At 50.6% G+C, this 16,281-nt stretch overlaps 1 protein-coding gene across 3 annotated transcripts in view; it reads left to right on the plus strand.

Annotated features, from left to right (window-relative positions):
• LOC122120903 (ral guanine nucleotide dissociation stimulator-like) overlaps positions 1–16,071 on the plus strand; it is a 34,656-nt gene extending 18,585 nt beyond the window's left edge. For 2 of the 3 annotated variants that reach the window (XM_042695155.1, XM_042695156.1), the window contains 16 exons: positions 4,221–4,378; positions 4,856–5,020; positions 5,396–5,912; positions 8,579–8,775; positions 9,359–9,418; positions 10,135–10,328; positions 10,582–11,780; positions 11,885–12,103; positions 12,370–12,473; positions 12,905–12,965; positions 13,612–13,680; positions 14,109–14,192; positions 14,639–14,671; positions 14,962–15,083; positions 15,276–15,371; positions 15,674–16,071. In XM_042695155.1, the coding sequence (XP_042551089.1) occupies positions 5,697–5,912; positions 8,579–8,775; positions 9,359–9,418; positions 10,135–10,328; positions 10,582–11,780; positions 11,885–12,103; positions 12,370–12,473; positions 12,905–12,965; positions 13,612–13,680; positions 14,109–14,192; positions 14,639–14,671; positions 14,962–15,083; positions 15,276–15,371; positions 15,674–15,929 (2,910 nt within the window). In that variant the 5' untranslated portion in view covers positions 4,221–4,378; positions 4,856–5,020; positions 5,396–5,696 and the 3' untranslated portion in view covers positions 15,930–16,071. Of the gene's footprint in view, positions 1–1,930; positions 1,992–4,220; positions 4,379–4,855; positions 5,021–5,395; positions 5,913–8,578; positions 8,776–9,358; positions 9,419–10,134; positions 10,329–10,581; positions 11,781–11,884; positions 12,104–12,369; positions 12,474–12,904; positions 12,966–13,611; positions 13,681–14,108; positions 14,193–14,638; positions 14,672–14,961; positions 15,084–15,275; positions 15,372–15,673 lie in introns of all 3 variants that reach the window. The other variant, XM_042695157.1, reaches the window with a different exon arrangement.
• Positions 16,072–16,281: the final 210 nt, after the last annotated feature.

The raw sequence follows: 16,281 nt of genomic DNA on the forward strand, positions 1-16,281 counted from the left end.
GTCTGCAGACTCATTGAACACTCAGCTCCTTTCCTTGTCCGGGAATTTAGAGGAACATTGGCTGGGTGCACAGTATTTCATGTATTGTACATCGGATCATTTATTGTATGGTGGTCATGCTTTGAGCAAGAACAGTAGAAAAGGACCCTGTTAGAGATACCTGCTCCTGTGGTTGGATGGATGCTCATATGGGTATCAGGACCATCTGAGTGGCTTTTATTAGAGAAGGAGATCTTTAGGATCCTCGACTTTGATGGGTGATAAGATGCTTTATCTCCTCATGAGTTTCAAAACAATGGAATATCATTGTCCAGATGTTTGAAAATGATGTAGGAGACTTATGACAAGAAGGAAAACAATATGTGTCAGAAACTCACATAATAGCCATGTAAAGTTGGTAATTCTTCCCCTCAGAACAGGTAAAGCAATAGAAGGTCACAGGCATTGAGCTCACACACCATTCATGTGACAGAACCAGGTTAGATTCAGTTTGTGGCAGGAGGTGGTAGGAGCTGTTGTGTAAGGTGTTCAGAGGAGATGGACTTCAGGAGATGGTGAGCAGCCTGGAGGGAGCTGATTTTGCTTCTAAGTTTGATGCTTCATTTAGGTCCTAGTGCCTCCATGAATTTTTCTGTGTGCTTCCTTAGAATTTTTCTGTGTGTCAAGGCTGGGGCTTGAGCTCAGGGTCTGTGTGCTCTCCCTTAGCTTTTCCTCACAGGGCTAGCACTCCACCATGTGCCACAGCTCCATTTCTGGCTTTCTGTGGTTCATGAACATGAGCGTCACAGGCTTTCCTGACGCAATGGACTTCACACCATGATTCCAGATTGCAGTCTCCAAAGTAGCTGATTCTAGACATGAGCTGCCAGCACCCAGCTACAACTTGTATATGTCATTCTCTAGAACACGCTCATTGTTTTAAGTGTTAATGTCAGAATCATAAGAAATGATTGACAAATTTAATATAACGTATATGAAGTCTTAAGTTTAGGTTTTGTTTAAGATTTGGGCTAAAGATGAAGATGAGCAGTCAGCTTCATAATCAAGCAGAAATTCTAGTGCATACACTCTTCAGAGTGTGGTTTTGTGAAGAGAGAAGGGAATATTTAGCACTCCATCAACTTGATGCTCTTGAACTAGCTGACCAGTGTTGCTGTTTTCTCTATTTCCATTTTCATGATGTGCGCCATTTCACATGGAGTTGATAAGAATCTGGGTTTCAGGAGCTTAGCAGACCATGGTTGTTCTCCTCTTGCCAGAAGACTTTAACATTATTGGTGGCAGTGGCAAATAACTCAGGACTCTCTACCTGCTACACATGAGCTATGCCTCAGCACCTTTTGCCTTAGTTTGTTTGTCAGAGGGTCCTGAACATTTACCTGGTGCCAGATTCAGTCAGTGACCTTCCTAGTCCTGCCTGTGAGTACTGGGACCACAAGCCCTTATACTTTGATATAGACTTTGATATAGAACCTCAGTAACTTTTGTCCAGACTGCTGGTCTTGAACCACACTCCTCCAGTGTCCATGTCCCAAGTAGCTTGTATTACGGTTTGCTCTACTGTGCCTGGATAGTGGGTGACTTTAAATCATTTATTGTAGAGGCGTTTTTTTGTTTTTTTGAGGGGGAGGGTGGCTGTCTACCTAAGTACATGTAAACTTCCTATATTTAAAGCCTAGATCTTTTCATCATACTGTTTAGCTGAATTGTGTGCTATTGCCAGAAGCATGTCTCATTTTACTAGCAAAATTGAAGTTCAAACCTACAAGAAGCTTTCTTAGTTGAGGCTACATTTGGCTGCCTGGTAAGGCAAGGTCCCTGTGTCCATGCGCTCTCCCATGTACCTGGGTCCTGCTCTTTGTCAGGCATTCTCTTCTTCCTAGTCCTCACAGCATTTGTGATTGCCCACAGCTGGCCAATGGACGAAGAGCAGTTTGGCTTTCCTGCATTTAGTGGCATCTCTCGCCTGACCTGGCTGGTATCCTTCTTGGGTAAGCATTTCCTGGTGTCTGCTACTTTGGCAGAGCAAGAAGAGGAGCAGTATATGTAAATCACTGTGTACCTAGAGACCAAGGGCAGATGTAAGTCATGAGAAACCTATGAGAAGGAGACTTCAGGCTGTGTCCACTATATATAAGGGTGACAACAGAGAAAACCCCAAGGGCCACAGCCAGTTGTCCAGGTGCAGCAGTGCTGACAGCTTGCAAAGACTAGAAAGTAGTCCCACTTGTGTTGCCTCCATTGTCCAGTAAGTGAATAGTTGCTTATAGAATTGAAGCATGTTGCGGAAGTCAAGTACTAGAATCTTTACTGTATACTTCTTTATTTGCACACTCAATTTAGAGATTGGCCTCTCTCTGCATTTCCCAGGAGGATACTGATGTAGTTGACTCAAGTGATCCTCATAACCTCGGCCTTCCCAGTAACTGGAACTCGAGGCCTGCACCCCTGCTCCCAGCTCCCTTCACGTAGCTTTACTGATGAAGAAATGGAGGTGTGAGAAACATGTTGCCATTCTTCACTGCCTCATATCTGAAGACATGATAAACATTCTGAGATAGATCAGACTGTTTATATTACCTAAAGTTTATTTACATCCAGTGTCTTTTAGCTGTCATAGCCAATGACTACACTCCTGGCTTCTGATGGTGCCTTGGAGGAATGGTTTCACATGTTTCCAGTTATTTTCTCTCTCCCTCCAGCTTATCCCATTCTGCTAGAAGGAGATATTTGAGCTCAAACATGGCATCTGTCTGGACCTTATCATCACACCTTAAGAGCTACTGATAACTGTTGTCTTGGGACAGAATTCCTTAAGTTACTTTCAGATAGTATAGTTGAGTGAATGAGGACACAGGCTGATTATGATAGTAGCCCATAAAATGCCTAGAAAAAGCCGCGCATCGGTGGCTAACTCCTGTAATCCTAGCTACCCAGGAGGCTGAGATCTGAGGATCGAGGTTCAAAGCCAATCCTGGGCAGGACACCCCTTGAGTCTCAGAAAACCGGAATTGGCATGTGACTCAAGTGGTAGAGTGCTCGCCTTGAGCTGAATTGCTGAGGGATAGTGCCCACTCCCAGAGTTCAAGCCCCATGACACACACACACACACACACACACACACACACACACACACACACACACGAATTGCCTGGAAAAGCAGGGGTCATCCCTCCAATCCCTGCTATACAAATGCAGTAGGAGGCAATGTCTCATGAGTAGCATGGCCTGGCCTTTTCAATTCTTTTTTATATTTTATTTTATTTATTTTATTATAAAGATGCTGTGCAGAGGGGTTACAGTTATATGAGTAAGGCAATGAGTACATTTCTTGTCGAGCATTGTTACCCCTGCCCTTCTTCTCTCACTATCCCTTGCCATCCCCACCTCCCTCAGTCCTCCCCAGAAGGAAAGTTGTAAATTTCATTTCCAATATACTGTCCTATGAGTATCATTGTTCCAATGGGTCATCCTGTGTCCTTGTTTCAGCGTTTTGTTATTTCCCTTCCCCTCCCCAAATTATACAAATGTATATAGAAGATTCATGGTACAGGTGAAAAAAAAAAGATTCAGGGTACCAAAATCAAGTAGAGTGACAAACACGGGATATACCATAGGGGGAAGAACATACAAAGGAAACCAAATAATCACATAGTTCATTAAAAACTACAATAAAGGAAGACTTCTTGGGTCCATATCTTGGGGTTCATTTCACCTAGCATCATCTTCTATGGTCATATGTATATAGCTGTTGAGCTTTTCTGCTCATCTGACAAAATAATGCTAGATGTATATTAAGAATTGCATATGAGGGAAACGATGGGGCCTATATTTCTTTGGGTCTGGCTTGCTTCAGTGAATATGATTTTTCCAAGTCTTTCCATTTCCTAAGTAATGGTTAGTGTCAGTCTTTCTGATGGAAGCATAGCATTCCATTTTCAATATGTGTATATGTATATATATATATGTATATATATATATATATATCACATTTTCTTGATCAATTCATCTACTGAGGGACATCTGGGTTGGTTCCATATCTCAGTGATGGTGAATAATGCTGCGATAAACATATTTGTGCTGGTAGCCTTCGTATGGTTTTGTTTGTGATCATTTGGGTTAATGCTCAGAAGTGGTATCCTTATATATTAACCTGCTCCGGAATGGTCTGGCCTTTTATAAGTGTTTTCTGACTCAGTCTGTATACTGACTCCTTGAAGGGGCAACTGAGGCACAGAAGTCAAGAAACTTCGCAAGGATGTTGTTAGACTTTCCTTGTCTACAACAAGTGACGGAGAGAAACTGTTTCAAGGAGGAAAGGAGTGTTTTGGCTTGCTTCCGGCCTCTTCAGTCCAGGCTTGGTTGTGAGAGGCTTGTGGTAAGTCAGACATCATCTCATCAGCAGTGAGCAATGGCAGAGGCTGCTTCTCTCATGCAGCCAAAGCAGGCTGCACAGTACAGGAAGGGGCAGGACAGACACTTAACCAGTAATCTATTGCACTAGGTCCCAACTGCTAAGTTCCCAGCACCTCCCCAGCTAAGTCCACAAGCAAAGGACCAAGGCAACATTTGCTATTCAACTAGTAACTGATCCAGGGATTTTCAGTCCTCACTCCAGTTGCCTTTCTGCGGTCCTCACACTGTGTGCATTCTCCCCAGCCATGCGGGAAGCACACAGAAACAAGTATAGACCACACATGGTACTGTCTGCATCTTCTCACAGTCCTCACATACCATAGTCCTTACTAATTTATTGGCTGTGTTTAAATTTTGTCAAAGTATGTATTCAGTTTGTTCAAGACCCACTCATGCAGATATCCAATTTAGAAGTAGTGACAAAAACACCTGTATTTAGGTCCTCAGGATGCTGTGGAAGGAGGCACAGGCCCTGTCTGGTTCTTCAGGACTTGCTCCAGAATCGCCACCTTGGCCATGCCTACAAAGCATGTGCTGACATGCTGACACAGGTGTGGATGTGGCTTCCTGCAAAGAGAAGAATGAATTGCCAGTGCCCTGGTTGGTGAGTAGTTGCATTTGTAAATATTCATGAGTGATGTCAAAGAGGAACCCCCTCAGTGAGCCCAGGCCTGGCTCCAGTGGACTGGGTAGCATCAGTTGCCATACATACTCAGGTTATGAATGAACCAGACCCTTCCTTTAGGACAGAATTTACCCAGGAAAATGTCCTCACTGTTGCACAGGCAGACATCGTAGCTCTTCCCTGCTATCGGAAGAGAAACAACCCAGAGAAAGGGGTCACAATTTGGAGAAGTGGCGTTTTACATACTTTGTAGGTTTTCAGGAGCTCTGATGGGAGCTTCAGTGGGAAACAGAAGGGAAACAGAGGACCCTGTCTGCTTTGGGCCCAATTGTTGGTATTTTCTGGCATGTTTAGGTTGAGAGAGTCATGAGAATGTGATGAGAAGAGCACTAAGAATTCTGATGGCCTGTGTCGTGATGGACATCTGGCTGTCACTGAGCTGCCACATTGAGCCACAGCTGCAAGGAAGCTGAGTGCACAGTGAGGCCATGTCTGAAGAAGGTGGGAAGCCTCCCCACCTGCTCCCCACCATGCGCTGTCTAAAGTGAGGCTTCTCCTGTCTTTTTACAATCTGCTAACCTGGCTTGAGGAGAAAGGGCCTGTCTTCAAAGAAACAGACGTTGAAGGTTCCATTTCAAATCTGGATCCCTGGAGAATGTACCAAGTGGAGGTGTCAGCAAGAACAGGTTCCAGAAAGAGTCAAATCTGTTTGTGCAGAAGCTCTGGGGCCAGGTCTTTAGAAGGAACTGGCTGCAGAAAGGAAGCTCATCCTGCACTGCCTGGTGCTGGCAGAGGTGGTGCAGAGGTGCTGCTGCTTGGAGCAGTAGGAGAAGAAGCAGTGGGTACCACCAGCACCACATCACAGTTGGATGTAATTGGCTGTTTGCTTCCATTCTTACCATTAAACATGTTGGAGAAAGAGGATGAGTATGCCGCTACCAATCGTGGGAGTGAGATTTGGAGTTGTGTACAAAGAAAGTCCATACCATGGTGGAGCTGAATTGCTTGTGCCATACTTCTGGTTCCATTAGTTCTTCCCCACCATCCTAAGAGGTGGACAATTGTCACTGGTATATTAGCCTTTGGAAATTAAAAATGGTTAAGTCTATAATGGTATAAAATAATAAGCACAGATATATCAAATCAATGTCATAGACCTGGATTCTACCTGCAGCCCTCACACAGTGGTCACTTCCTCAGAGCAGGCAGGAGGAGTCAGGGACTGTGTCGTCGGGATAGATGGCAGGATCAGCGCCATGGTCGGCAGGACCAGTAACATGGTCCTGGTGATGGAGGTGGAAACCACATTGGAGGGTTACCTCAAGGGCTTCTGTTGGGTGGCTTTAGAGCAGGAAACCCTGGCCTCTGTTTCCCATGAAAAAGCCCCCACCATGGCTCCCAGTCAGGCTGAATGCATAGACCTCCTTGGCCCTGCATGCACGAACCATGCCAGTGAGCATAAGTTGCCATCATCAGAGTCTTTCTTGGGCACTGACTGTGACATTTTTGTTTTCAGTCATGGGGCCTGAACTTGGCCTCTGTGCTGTACCTCAGCTCTTCAGCTAAAGGCTAGTGCTCTACAAATTGAGCCATAGCGCCACCTCTGGCTTTTTCTGCTTATGTGGTCCTGAGGATTCGAACCCAGGGACTCAGGCATGCAAGGCAAGCACTGTACCACTGAGCCACCTTCTCAGCCCTGACTGTGACATCTTGAGCAAGGGAGATGGTAGACCTAGGGAAGGAGCAGACAGGGAAGGGCACACCTAGGAATCTAGAGGCAAAGGATGCCAAGGTTCTCCCTCCCCTGCCAGGATCCCCGTGGTGGAGGCGCCTGTCCACTTCCCTGTTGCTTGAAAAGTGAAGGCCTCCCATCTCCACTTTTCTCCACATCAACCAACTCCACGTCCAGGCTGCTCTCACTCTAACTCCTCTTCCCATGCGCAGTGGCAGCCGAAAATTCTCAGCCCTAGGAGCTGAGTGGTGCCCAATCCACTGTGGTAGCCCGATCCCTTTGTGCCCTTTCCACCTCTACCTCAGTGAACATGGTGCAGAAATCACTGGCTCTCCATGCCCACACTGGTCACTCCATCAGCCCACCAAATGAGCCCAGAGATTGGCCTCAAATTCTCTTGGATCCCAGGCTGCCACACTCTCTGACTCTCCAGAAGAGTAGAGAGCTGAGAATACAGGACACTCAACAAACTCCCCATTCTTTTCAGCTTCCCATCTCTCACCCACCCTCTCATTCGTACACAGACCTTGTGGCAGGTAGAGCTCCAGCATGCGCATGTGAGGACCCATATGAATGAACACAGACGTGTGCCACCGTGCCTGTGTGGATGAATCTGTGTCTATGTGTCCATGTGAGGTCATGTGTGTACCTCTCTCAATAGGTGTGTTGAACAAGGGAGTCTCTCATGGGTAGGCTTCCCAATAGAGAAGACCTCATCTGTGTGTGCACTTGTGAAATTCTCACCCCCACATAGAGCTCAGATGTTGCCTTTCCTTTTTCTTTGTCGTTCATTGTTGGCTTGCATGGATTTGAGATAGAATCTCTTGCCTAGTTATCCTCCTTGAACTTGGTATCCTCCTCCTGGAGGCTCCTACTACAGGAAAGAGAGGCCTAGGCAAGGACAAGTAGTTTGCAGTTTATTCTCTGTCTAGACACCATGTGCAGGGACTGAATCTCTACAAGAGTGCAGTGAAAATGACTGACACCAGCTGTAGGGTTCCCAAGCATTGGATAGATACTGGGTCTTATTCAGTGTATGATTTGCTTAAGCAGGTGCTGGGTGGAAGCACTAGGAATGAATGGGTGACTGGGGGAGGCAGGCAAGCACAGGCACTTGTACATGAGGAGACATTTAAACTGGTAGGAGGGATCTGGTGGGAACTCATTAAGTGTGTCCTCATAACCATGACATTAACTAGACAGAGGACAGTTGGTTGTGTATGTGGAGTGTGTCTAGTTTGGCTCCTGCCCTGCCATGGGGCCCAGCTAGCACCCAGGGGACATTTGCAGAAGTCTGGTCTGAGGCTGAGTTCAGAAGAGGGGACTTCCCTTCATTGATGATGATATCTCCAGAGATGATGTCACAAAGGGCCAGCAGGAGTTGGTGCTGGTTATCAGCTGAACCTGCTGAGCTGTATGGAAAGCGGAGGGACAGCAGGATGTTCTCCTGCTGTTGCCCGCTATTCCACAGAACAGCGCCACAAAGCGAGTTCGATATTGTTCGAAGATGCTGGGTCATCCCTTGTCCCAGTCGCCTGAGAAGAACTACACCACGTATCCCACGGGTGAATCAAGGAAGAAGGAGGGTGTGGAGGGAGGGCGAGTCCCCTAACCTACTACCTTCTGGCAGCCTCAGATGCCATGTGTTTACATTCTTGAGTGGGGTGTAAATACATGAGTTTGTGTGTGTGTGTGTGTGTGTGTGTGTGTGTGTGTGTCCCCAGGTTATTTTCATTGTATGGCCCTGAGCCTTTTCCCAGTGTGCTGCTGTTTCTATGTTTGAACTGTGTCTCATTTCTCCACAGCAGTTAGAGTGGGTGTTAGCCCCCACCCTTCCTGATCCCTGCAAAGCAGGATACCTGCAGGGAGGCAAAGTGGAGAAGCTAGTAGACCACTTAGTGCCTGCCCTGCTCTTCGGAGATGCTGTGTTTGTCCCAGTGTTTCTGGGGACATACCGCACTTTCACGACTGCCCATCACGTGTTGAACCTGCTGTTCAACAGGTAAGTGCCACCTCTGATCCTAGGGATGGGTCCATTGGCTAGGCCTTGGCATGTGCTGCACCAGTAAGGATCTGCTTGGATCCTGACTACTGGCATGCTAGGAGCAACATCCTCACTGCCTGAGGCTGGAGGGGTGGGATGGGTCCTGAACAGGCCTGTCCACATCATGACCTTACACACTAGGGAGCGCAGGGATGTGGGCGGAGCTGGGAGAAGCCCCTCTCTCATGAAGAACTCCTCTCTACATCGAGGCCTCCTATGAATAAGACCTCAAGAAAAGCATTTTCCAAATTGACAGTGGTGGTTGATGTTCCATCTGGGCATCTTGACCTACCTGAACCTCACTCGGAAGCCCAGGGGAAACACTGAGAGACCCCATGCCCATTGAGGTGTGTGTGGGGGAGGAAGCTAATGGGCTCATCATCTTGTGTGGGGATGCATTTCCAGACGCTTGACACCACTCAGTGAAAGAACAGGGAAATCCTTGTCATCCTGAGCTCCATCCTGTGCTCAGAGAGACCATTGGGACTGTAGACATCATGTGCAGACACAGTATGTTTGACATTCTCATGGTGTCCCCTAGATACAGTCATTTCCTTGAATATGAGGAGGAGAAGGCAGGCGCGCAGGAGCACCTGCAGCGGTGAGTGTGCCTGGGGGAGGAGGGAGGGCATGTGTCTTAGGGGTGGTTGCAAAGAGCTGGCTTTGGGAGGCCTGGGCAAAGGGAAATTGAGATTCCTAAGGGGAAGGCTCAAGTCCAGGTAGAAATGTGTCCCTGCAGGGATTGTGTGTGCTTGTTGTGTGCCTATGGAGGGTGGGAGAAGCCTCTGGCATGTGACCAACCCAGTCCCATTTGCCTGCCCTGGGAATCCTCAGGACCACACAGAACGGGGAGGGCGACACTGCGCCATCATGGACAATCCCCTGAGATTCCAGGGGCCTCAGTGAGTGCTCAAGGGCCAGGATGTGCTGTTTGGGTTGAGAGTCAGGACAAGACTGTTGACACCTGGCTCTATGTGAACAGGAGGCCACTAGAGGCCACTAGAGGCTGCCCAAGTGAGGAGATTCTGGGTTCTGGAGATAACAAGCAACAGGACAAAGCACCCCAGAGATGACAGTTTGGGGAGCATGCCCAGGGACACCAGGCGGTGGGTGTGGGTGGGATGGTTTCATCTGTGATGTAGGTCTTGTCGCATCGCTCGTGTAGACAATGTGTGTAGTGCAGCCAGGTGACCAGGCCCGTTATGGGCTATGGGCATGGGCAGGCCCAGGAGCCCAATTCATACACCTGTGTTTGAGGGGGTCTGAAAGGAGGGTAGGCCCAGCCTCTGACTCTGCTGCTTCTCCCTCTGCACCTAGAGCCTTCTCCTTCATACTGGGCTCCTGGATGAGGGAGTACCCAGAAGACTTCACTGGAGCACCGGACACGTCCTGCCTGCAACACCTGGTAACATATCTACACCTCAATATGCCTGGCTCTGTTGAGGAACAGCAGGCCCGCCTTCTGCTCAGTCAGCTGGAGCACATGCTTCTCAAGAAGCCAGAGCTGGAGGGTGAGTAGCATGGGCTGGCAAAGGAGAGAACAGGTGTGGGATTCCAAGCTTTGTCCACCTGAAGGCAGCTCCCATGCTACCATGGGGCCATCAACAGGACAGCCAGGGAACCTGGATGCCTTGGCATGAAACCTGTCCTGGCAGGGCTTCCTGGGGTGGAGTCCAGGGACTAGGGCTTCTCAGCAGGCAGGGGTCTCGTGGCCGTAGGAATGACTGAGGGGAAGGCAGTGCTGTAGGGGATCTTTTCTTGCAGCTGTTCCACCAACTGCCAGGCTTTATGAGAAAACCACTGTACACCCACTGGATCCAACACCCTGCGTAGAAGCAGTACTACCATGTCAGTCAGAGCTGGAACTAGCTGTAGCCTCAGAGGCCCCCTCAGCTCCAGGAGCTGCAGTGGAGCTCCAACAAGAACCCCATGCAGACGGATGTTCTGACTCACCTCCGTCAACTGTGACCGAAGAGATCAATCCACCTGCAGGTCAGCCAATGGCCCACAGCCTTGCACCATCTCCAGCACCAAGTCTGGATCTTGACCTGCAATACTCAAATGAAGAAAGAGTGGCTGATCCCTCAGTGCCAGGGGCACTTAGCCCAGTGGTAGCAATGGCTCTAGAGCCAGCCATTGATGCACCAATACATGCCAGTGATGAGGGTATGCCAGTGCCCACTCCAGAAGCCCAGCTGCCTGAAGGCCAGTGTGACCCAATTCTGCAACCCGCCCAAGAAGGAGACGCATCTGCAGTTCAACCAGAGCCCTCCAAACCTATTGTAGTGAGCAGCTCAGGGCCAGAGCTAGAGGCTCCAGGAGATGAAAGCCTGGAGTGTGTTCTCGGTCCATCTGGGGAGCAAGTGGAGTCTCTGGGTCCGTCTGGGGAGCAAGTGGAGTCTCTCGGTCCATCTGGGGAGCAAGGGGAGTCTCTCGGTCCGTCTGGGGAGCAAGGGGAGTCTCTCGGTCCATCTGGGGAGCAAGGGGAGTCTCTCGGTCCATCTGGGAAGCAAGTGCAGTGTTGCCCGCTTGCTGGAGAGGCTGACTGCCTTGAGTCTGTTGCTGAGCAGCCAGAGCCACCCGTACAGGAGCCTCTGCCGCCCAGCCGGGATGTAGCACCCGTCCCATCTGTGCAGCTGGAAGCTGACACAGGCTTAGGAGGGGACATTCCTCCAGTTACTTATTTTGACAAATACTATGAGCCGCCAGTGGCTGAAGACGCCGATGGTGCTCTGACCTGTGCTGCCGAGCAAGAGCCTGCTGGCCCACCAGCTAGCGAGCCAGACAGGCCTGCGGAAATAGACCCGGCTCCCTGGGAGTGCGTGGAGATGGAGGATGTGCAGATTTCCTCCAGGGGGCCATCCCGGATGTCCATGCTAGAGTTAGACAGTGATGAGGAGACAGCTCGAGTGCTAGATTGGCTGCCCGAAGAGAAGGCAGATCAGTTCTCCATCATGGCCGTCGTAAGTAGCTTGGCAGGGCTGGGCGTGCGGGCTTTCCTTTGCACCTCCACTGCCACACCTGCCTCAGGGCAGAGTCATGCTGACCATTCATTTCATCTTTTCAGAAACTGTTCAAAAGACTCATCCCTTACCACCTTTTGAGTTACGTGTATGTACAAGCTGACCAGGAGGAGTGTCTGGAGCGCCTGGCACCCACTCTGCTTCCCATACTGGAGCACTGTGAGCAGGTCTCCAGTTGTGTGATCACCACGTGCCTCGGGGACCACAGCATGGAGGCAGCAGAGAGAGCCCAAGTGGTGCAGCACTGGATAGAGGTGGCTCTGGTATGAGCAGGAGGGGCCCAGGGACCCTTCTTCCCTTTCCCACTCCCACCAAGTGGCTGCCTGCTCACTCACAGCCACTGCCTAGCCTTAAAGCCCTCCTCCTACTCTGCCCTCACTTGGGCTGTGTGCATTTCTGCCCTGCTTCCACTGCCATTCCCCTCCCCCAAGCTGTCCCAGTTCAGCCTAGTAACAAAGGCCCAGCCCCAGGCCAAGCAGGAGCCCAGGAGTTTCCTCCACAGCTCTCCTCACCCATTCTTCACTCCTAGGAGTGCCACCTACGAAAAAATATCTCCACCTTATTTGCAATCGTGTGTGCTCTGCAGAGCAGCCAGCTCCAAGGCCTGAAGAAGACGTGGAGATTGGTTTGCAGGTGGGTGCACCTTTCTCCTGGGCAACCCTTGCTTCCTCAGCTTAGCGTCCATCTTCTGGGAGCCCAATGGCAGTGCCCCATGGCAGAGACCACAGCTCTATGGCCTTGCCTAGGATTTGCCTGCTAGGTTGGGATTCCTCTTCTGCCATACATTGCACAAGGCCCTTGGGGACGTTTTCCTTCAGAGACATCACAGCTACACCAGTCTGTGCAGTGCTCTTCCAAGCAAAACCACTCTGGGAATTGGGGTGGAGCTGGAGGTTTCCCCTCAAGACTTTGTTCCTAACCATGTGACCTAAGGGTCACAGTGGCTCTCCCTGCACAGCCCTGTGCCCATTAGCATAAAGTCCTGCCTCCAAATGGGAAATCCATTCACACTCCTCCTCTCCCTTCCTCTCCCATCTGTCACCTTGTCTCTGCCCATCGTCCAGGGAGAGAGTAGCTGTCTATCAGGAGCTGAGGAGGATACACTGCCAGGAGCAAGTGTACAAGGTTGTATGAGCCCCGGAATAAGATTTGACCCTCGGACGGAGGCGAGGGAAATTTTCTCTCTGATGGAATTCAAGGAGCATATCCAACATAGCTAGGAGAAGCATCCGTCGTGGGCTTGGGTGGGGGACAGATCGTATGGGGAAGAGGAGGTCCCTGGGGACCCCGTGGAGTGAGTGGAGGAGGCCACCTGGGTGTCTGAGGAGGGTGGAGAAAGTGACAGGGTTGGGTTGTCAAGGTTGCTGCTGAGATTTCCTGTCAAGCTTCCTCCTGAGTGTGGCCTGTGTTGAGGCTGCCTCTCTACACCCCGCCAGCCTGGCACGCCCAAGCCATGCCCTGGCTCTATTTCTGGGTGGCCTTCCCGTCCCAGGAGGGAAGCCTAGCCAGTCATGTGAGGTCAAGATGTCCCTTCAGATCAAGCAGCCCCAGAAACATCTTTTAGGGGATGCAAATGGCCACATCCACCATGGAGACAGGCCTTGGCATATGCTCTGGCCTGCCCAGGGATACAGTGCTGATGGTCACAGGGAGCCTGAGATCCTAGGGCCCAAGCCATGGCTGTCACACCACATTTGCGGCAAGAGGGGACTTTGGAGGGTTGAATGGTTAGAGAAGGAGTATGTTCTACATCCATGCTAACTGCTGCCAGGGGCGAGAGTCCAGATACAAGAGCTTCTGGAAGAAACTCAAGAGAGGCTGCAAGAAGCCTCAACAATTGGTGAGTGTGCATGCCTGAGGCCAGGGGCTTTCTAGAAGGAGTAGTTGAGGGGGGTCCCCCAACCCAACCGACCTGTTGGCCCACTCCCTTAATGCCCCATCACACCTGGCCTCTGCTCAGATGGCATGTTGCAGCAATGAGTTGCAGCCACAGCACTAAGGCCTGCACAAGAGTAGAGGAGCAGGTGAAGGGCAGGGCCACAGACCTTGCCCGTGTGTCAAGTGCCAGCCCTGGAGGGGCCCAGACCTAGATAGATTTCCCCATGCAGGGCTGTGTCTTTGGTATGGGGTAGAGGGTGGATCATTGAGGAATGAGCCTGTCTTGCCCCAAGTTCTGCTAGATAGATGGCTCCATGGGACTGGGGTAAGTCGGGTTCTTGCGAGGAGCTTAACAGGACTCTTCTGATCTTTCTGCACCCAATGCCACAGGACTATCCCGAGGGCACAGTCCCTTACCTGGGCACCGTCCTCACACACCTGGCCTCACTGCACAAAGACCAAGATTCCAAGGATGTGAGTGAACAGGGCCCCAGCCCTGGGAAAGCAGATTGGGGACAAAGAGCCTCTCCCTGCCCCTTGACCTCCAGCAAGAGCCCACGTCCTCCCCAGCCCCAGAGTGCCAAGCACCACAGCAATCCTACTTGTGATGCCCTATGCCCTCAGACCTCAGTGCTGCTGATGACATGGGGCCATGTCTCAGAGGGTGGTGAGCAAGGGTGGCAGTGTGACAGCAGGTGCTCAAGCTAATAGCATGGCCTTGTCACTGGAAGCCTCAAGTCTCTGCCATGTGCACAGAGAGTTGAGCAGTGAGCTCCCTGTCCTCAGGACCTAGGCCTCCCTGCCCTAGACTGAGAGCAATCCTAGTCCAGCTGTGCACCCAGCCTGCCCTCTGCTGGAAGGACTTGGTAGGGCGCCAAGTGGAAACAGCATTTTCTTAGCACATATTCTTTGCTTTGCAGGGCTCTTGGCTGAATGTAAAAAGAAGACGAGAGGTGAGAAAATGACACCTTCCTCTGCAGGCAGCCAGCTGTGCGGGTCCCTTAGGTCCTTCCTTCCCTCTGATGTGGATGGTCACATCACTTGTCCTCCAGAGGTCAGGAGATGGGGCCTTGAGCTGGGGATCTAGGACAGCGTGCTGGGGTTGGGCACTGGATCTCAGTAGAGAAAGGCGAGTGTGTTGGGGAGAGACAAGAGTGAAGCCAAGTGAAGACCCGAAGTCAGCTGCCTGGCCTACCTTGCCCTGGTCCAGGTCCATCAGCACTGTGTCCTTTCTCTCAACCAGGAATTCAAGGTGATGGCACTAATGAAGGAACTAAAGGGCTCATGTCAGGAGCTCCAGGTGGTTCCTGACATGAACTTCGTATCTTGGTTTAACAACATGAACCGCCTAAATGAGTTGGAAAGGTGAGCTGGGGTAGGCAGTGGGGGCAACAAACATGGGAATCCCCAGCACCAGTCCATGAGAGCCTGTTGTCTGAGTCAGCCTCCCACCAGACCTGTTGAAGGAAGGGTGTATGAGCTCCTGAGTCCCCAGGGCCCCTGGGAGGGAACCCCCAGGGTGGAGCCTGCTGTCCAACCAGCTACTTCTTGTCTTAGCTCCAAGCTATCCAGGGAGCTGGAGCCTCCCCGCCGGGTACTTGTCCTGAGCAGGAACAACAAGAGGAGCCCTCCCCTGAGGAAGCGCTCAGGAAAGTAAGTACATAGGCTTGCAGGGCCAGGGACTCCCCAGGGTCTGGGTGGTGGGACAGGCAGCCTGATGAGCTGGGGCTGCCATCCCACCACCTGCCACACAAGCCTTTGTCTGGGTGGTGTGGCCTGACCTCTGCCCACCTCACTTCCTTCATTGGGGTCCCACGGTGGTCCTCAGAGGATTGGGCATATGGCTCCTTGAAAATGAACAGTAAGGAAGGCTGCCTCAAGCCCAGGGGGCAGTGGGTGTGGGACAGCCCTGTGGTTCAGGGAAGCCCTGGAATTAAGGCAGTCCCTCCATTCAGTTGCCAGGCTTTGACAAGAGAGCTCAGCAACAATGGCAGTTCCCAGTTGGAGACAAATGAGCAGCTCAGCGGTGGGAATGGCAGCCATGCACCCAGCATGCACTTGGGCTGCTCACCCAAGCCTTCTTCACACTGCAACCGATTATTTCAGTCGGCCCCAAACATCTGCATGGCAAAGATGACAGAATATGAGGGAATCTTGCCGTTCCTGAGCCCCCAGCCCTCCCGGAGAGCTGGGCATGGGGCTGTATCCTAGGCTGTCCTTTCTTCAGCCAAGATGCGTGCACTCCAACCAGAAAAAATCATATTCTCCAATGAGTTATGGGAAATGCGTTGCACAATGCACAAAGACTCAAATGTCAGGTCATTTAGATTAAAAACCTATGTGGAAACACTAATAGCGTGTTAAAACCATTTCTTTACAAGAGCAAGGTTTTGGTGGGTGCTTTTCTTTGCCTTCCTTAATGGCAGAGACTTCTGCATATTCTGTTCTAAGAAGAAATCCTTTCAGGCTTTGAGCTCATTTTTTTCCTGCAGAATGAGCAAGAGCAGGTCCCTCTAGGGGCTAGGCTTTCAGTCAGGTGTTCTCATGAACTGTTCCACACGCC

This window comes from Dipodomys spectabilis, unplaced genomic scaffold (assembly GCF_019054845.1).
Source record: "Dipodomys spectabilis isolate Male_0828 unplaced genomic scaffold, ASM1905484v1 ptg000178l, whole genome shotgun sequence".
In the NCBI taxonomy this organism is placed as follows: Eukaryota; Metazoa; Chordata; class Mammalia; order Rodentia; family Heteromyidae; genus Dipodomys; species Dipodomys spectabilis.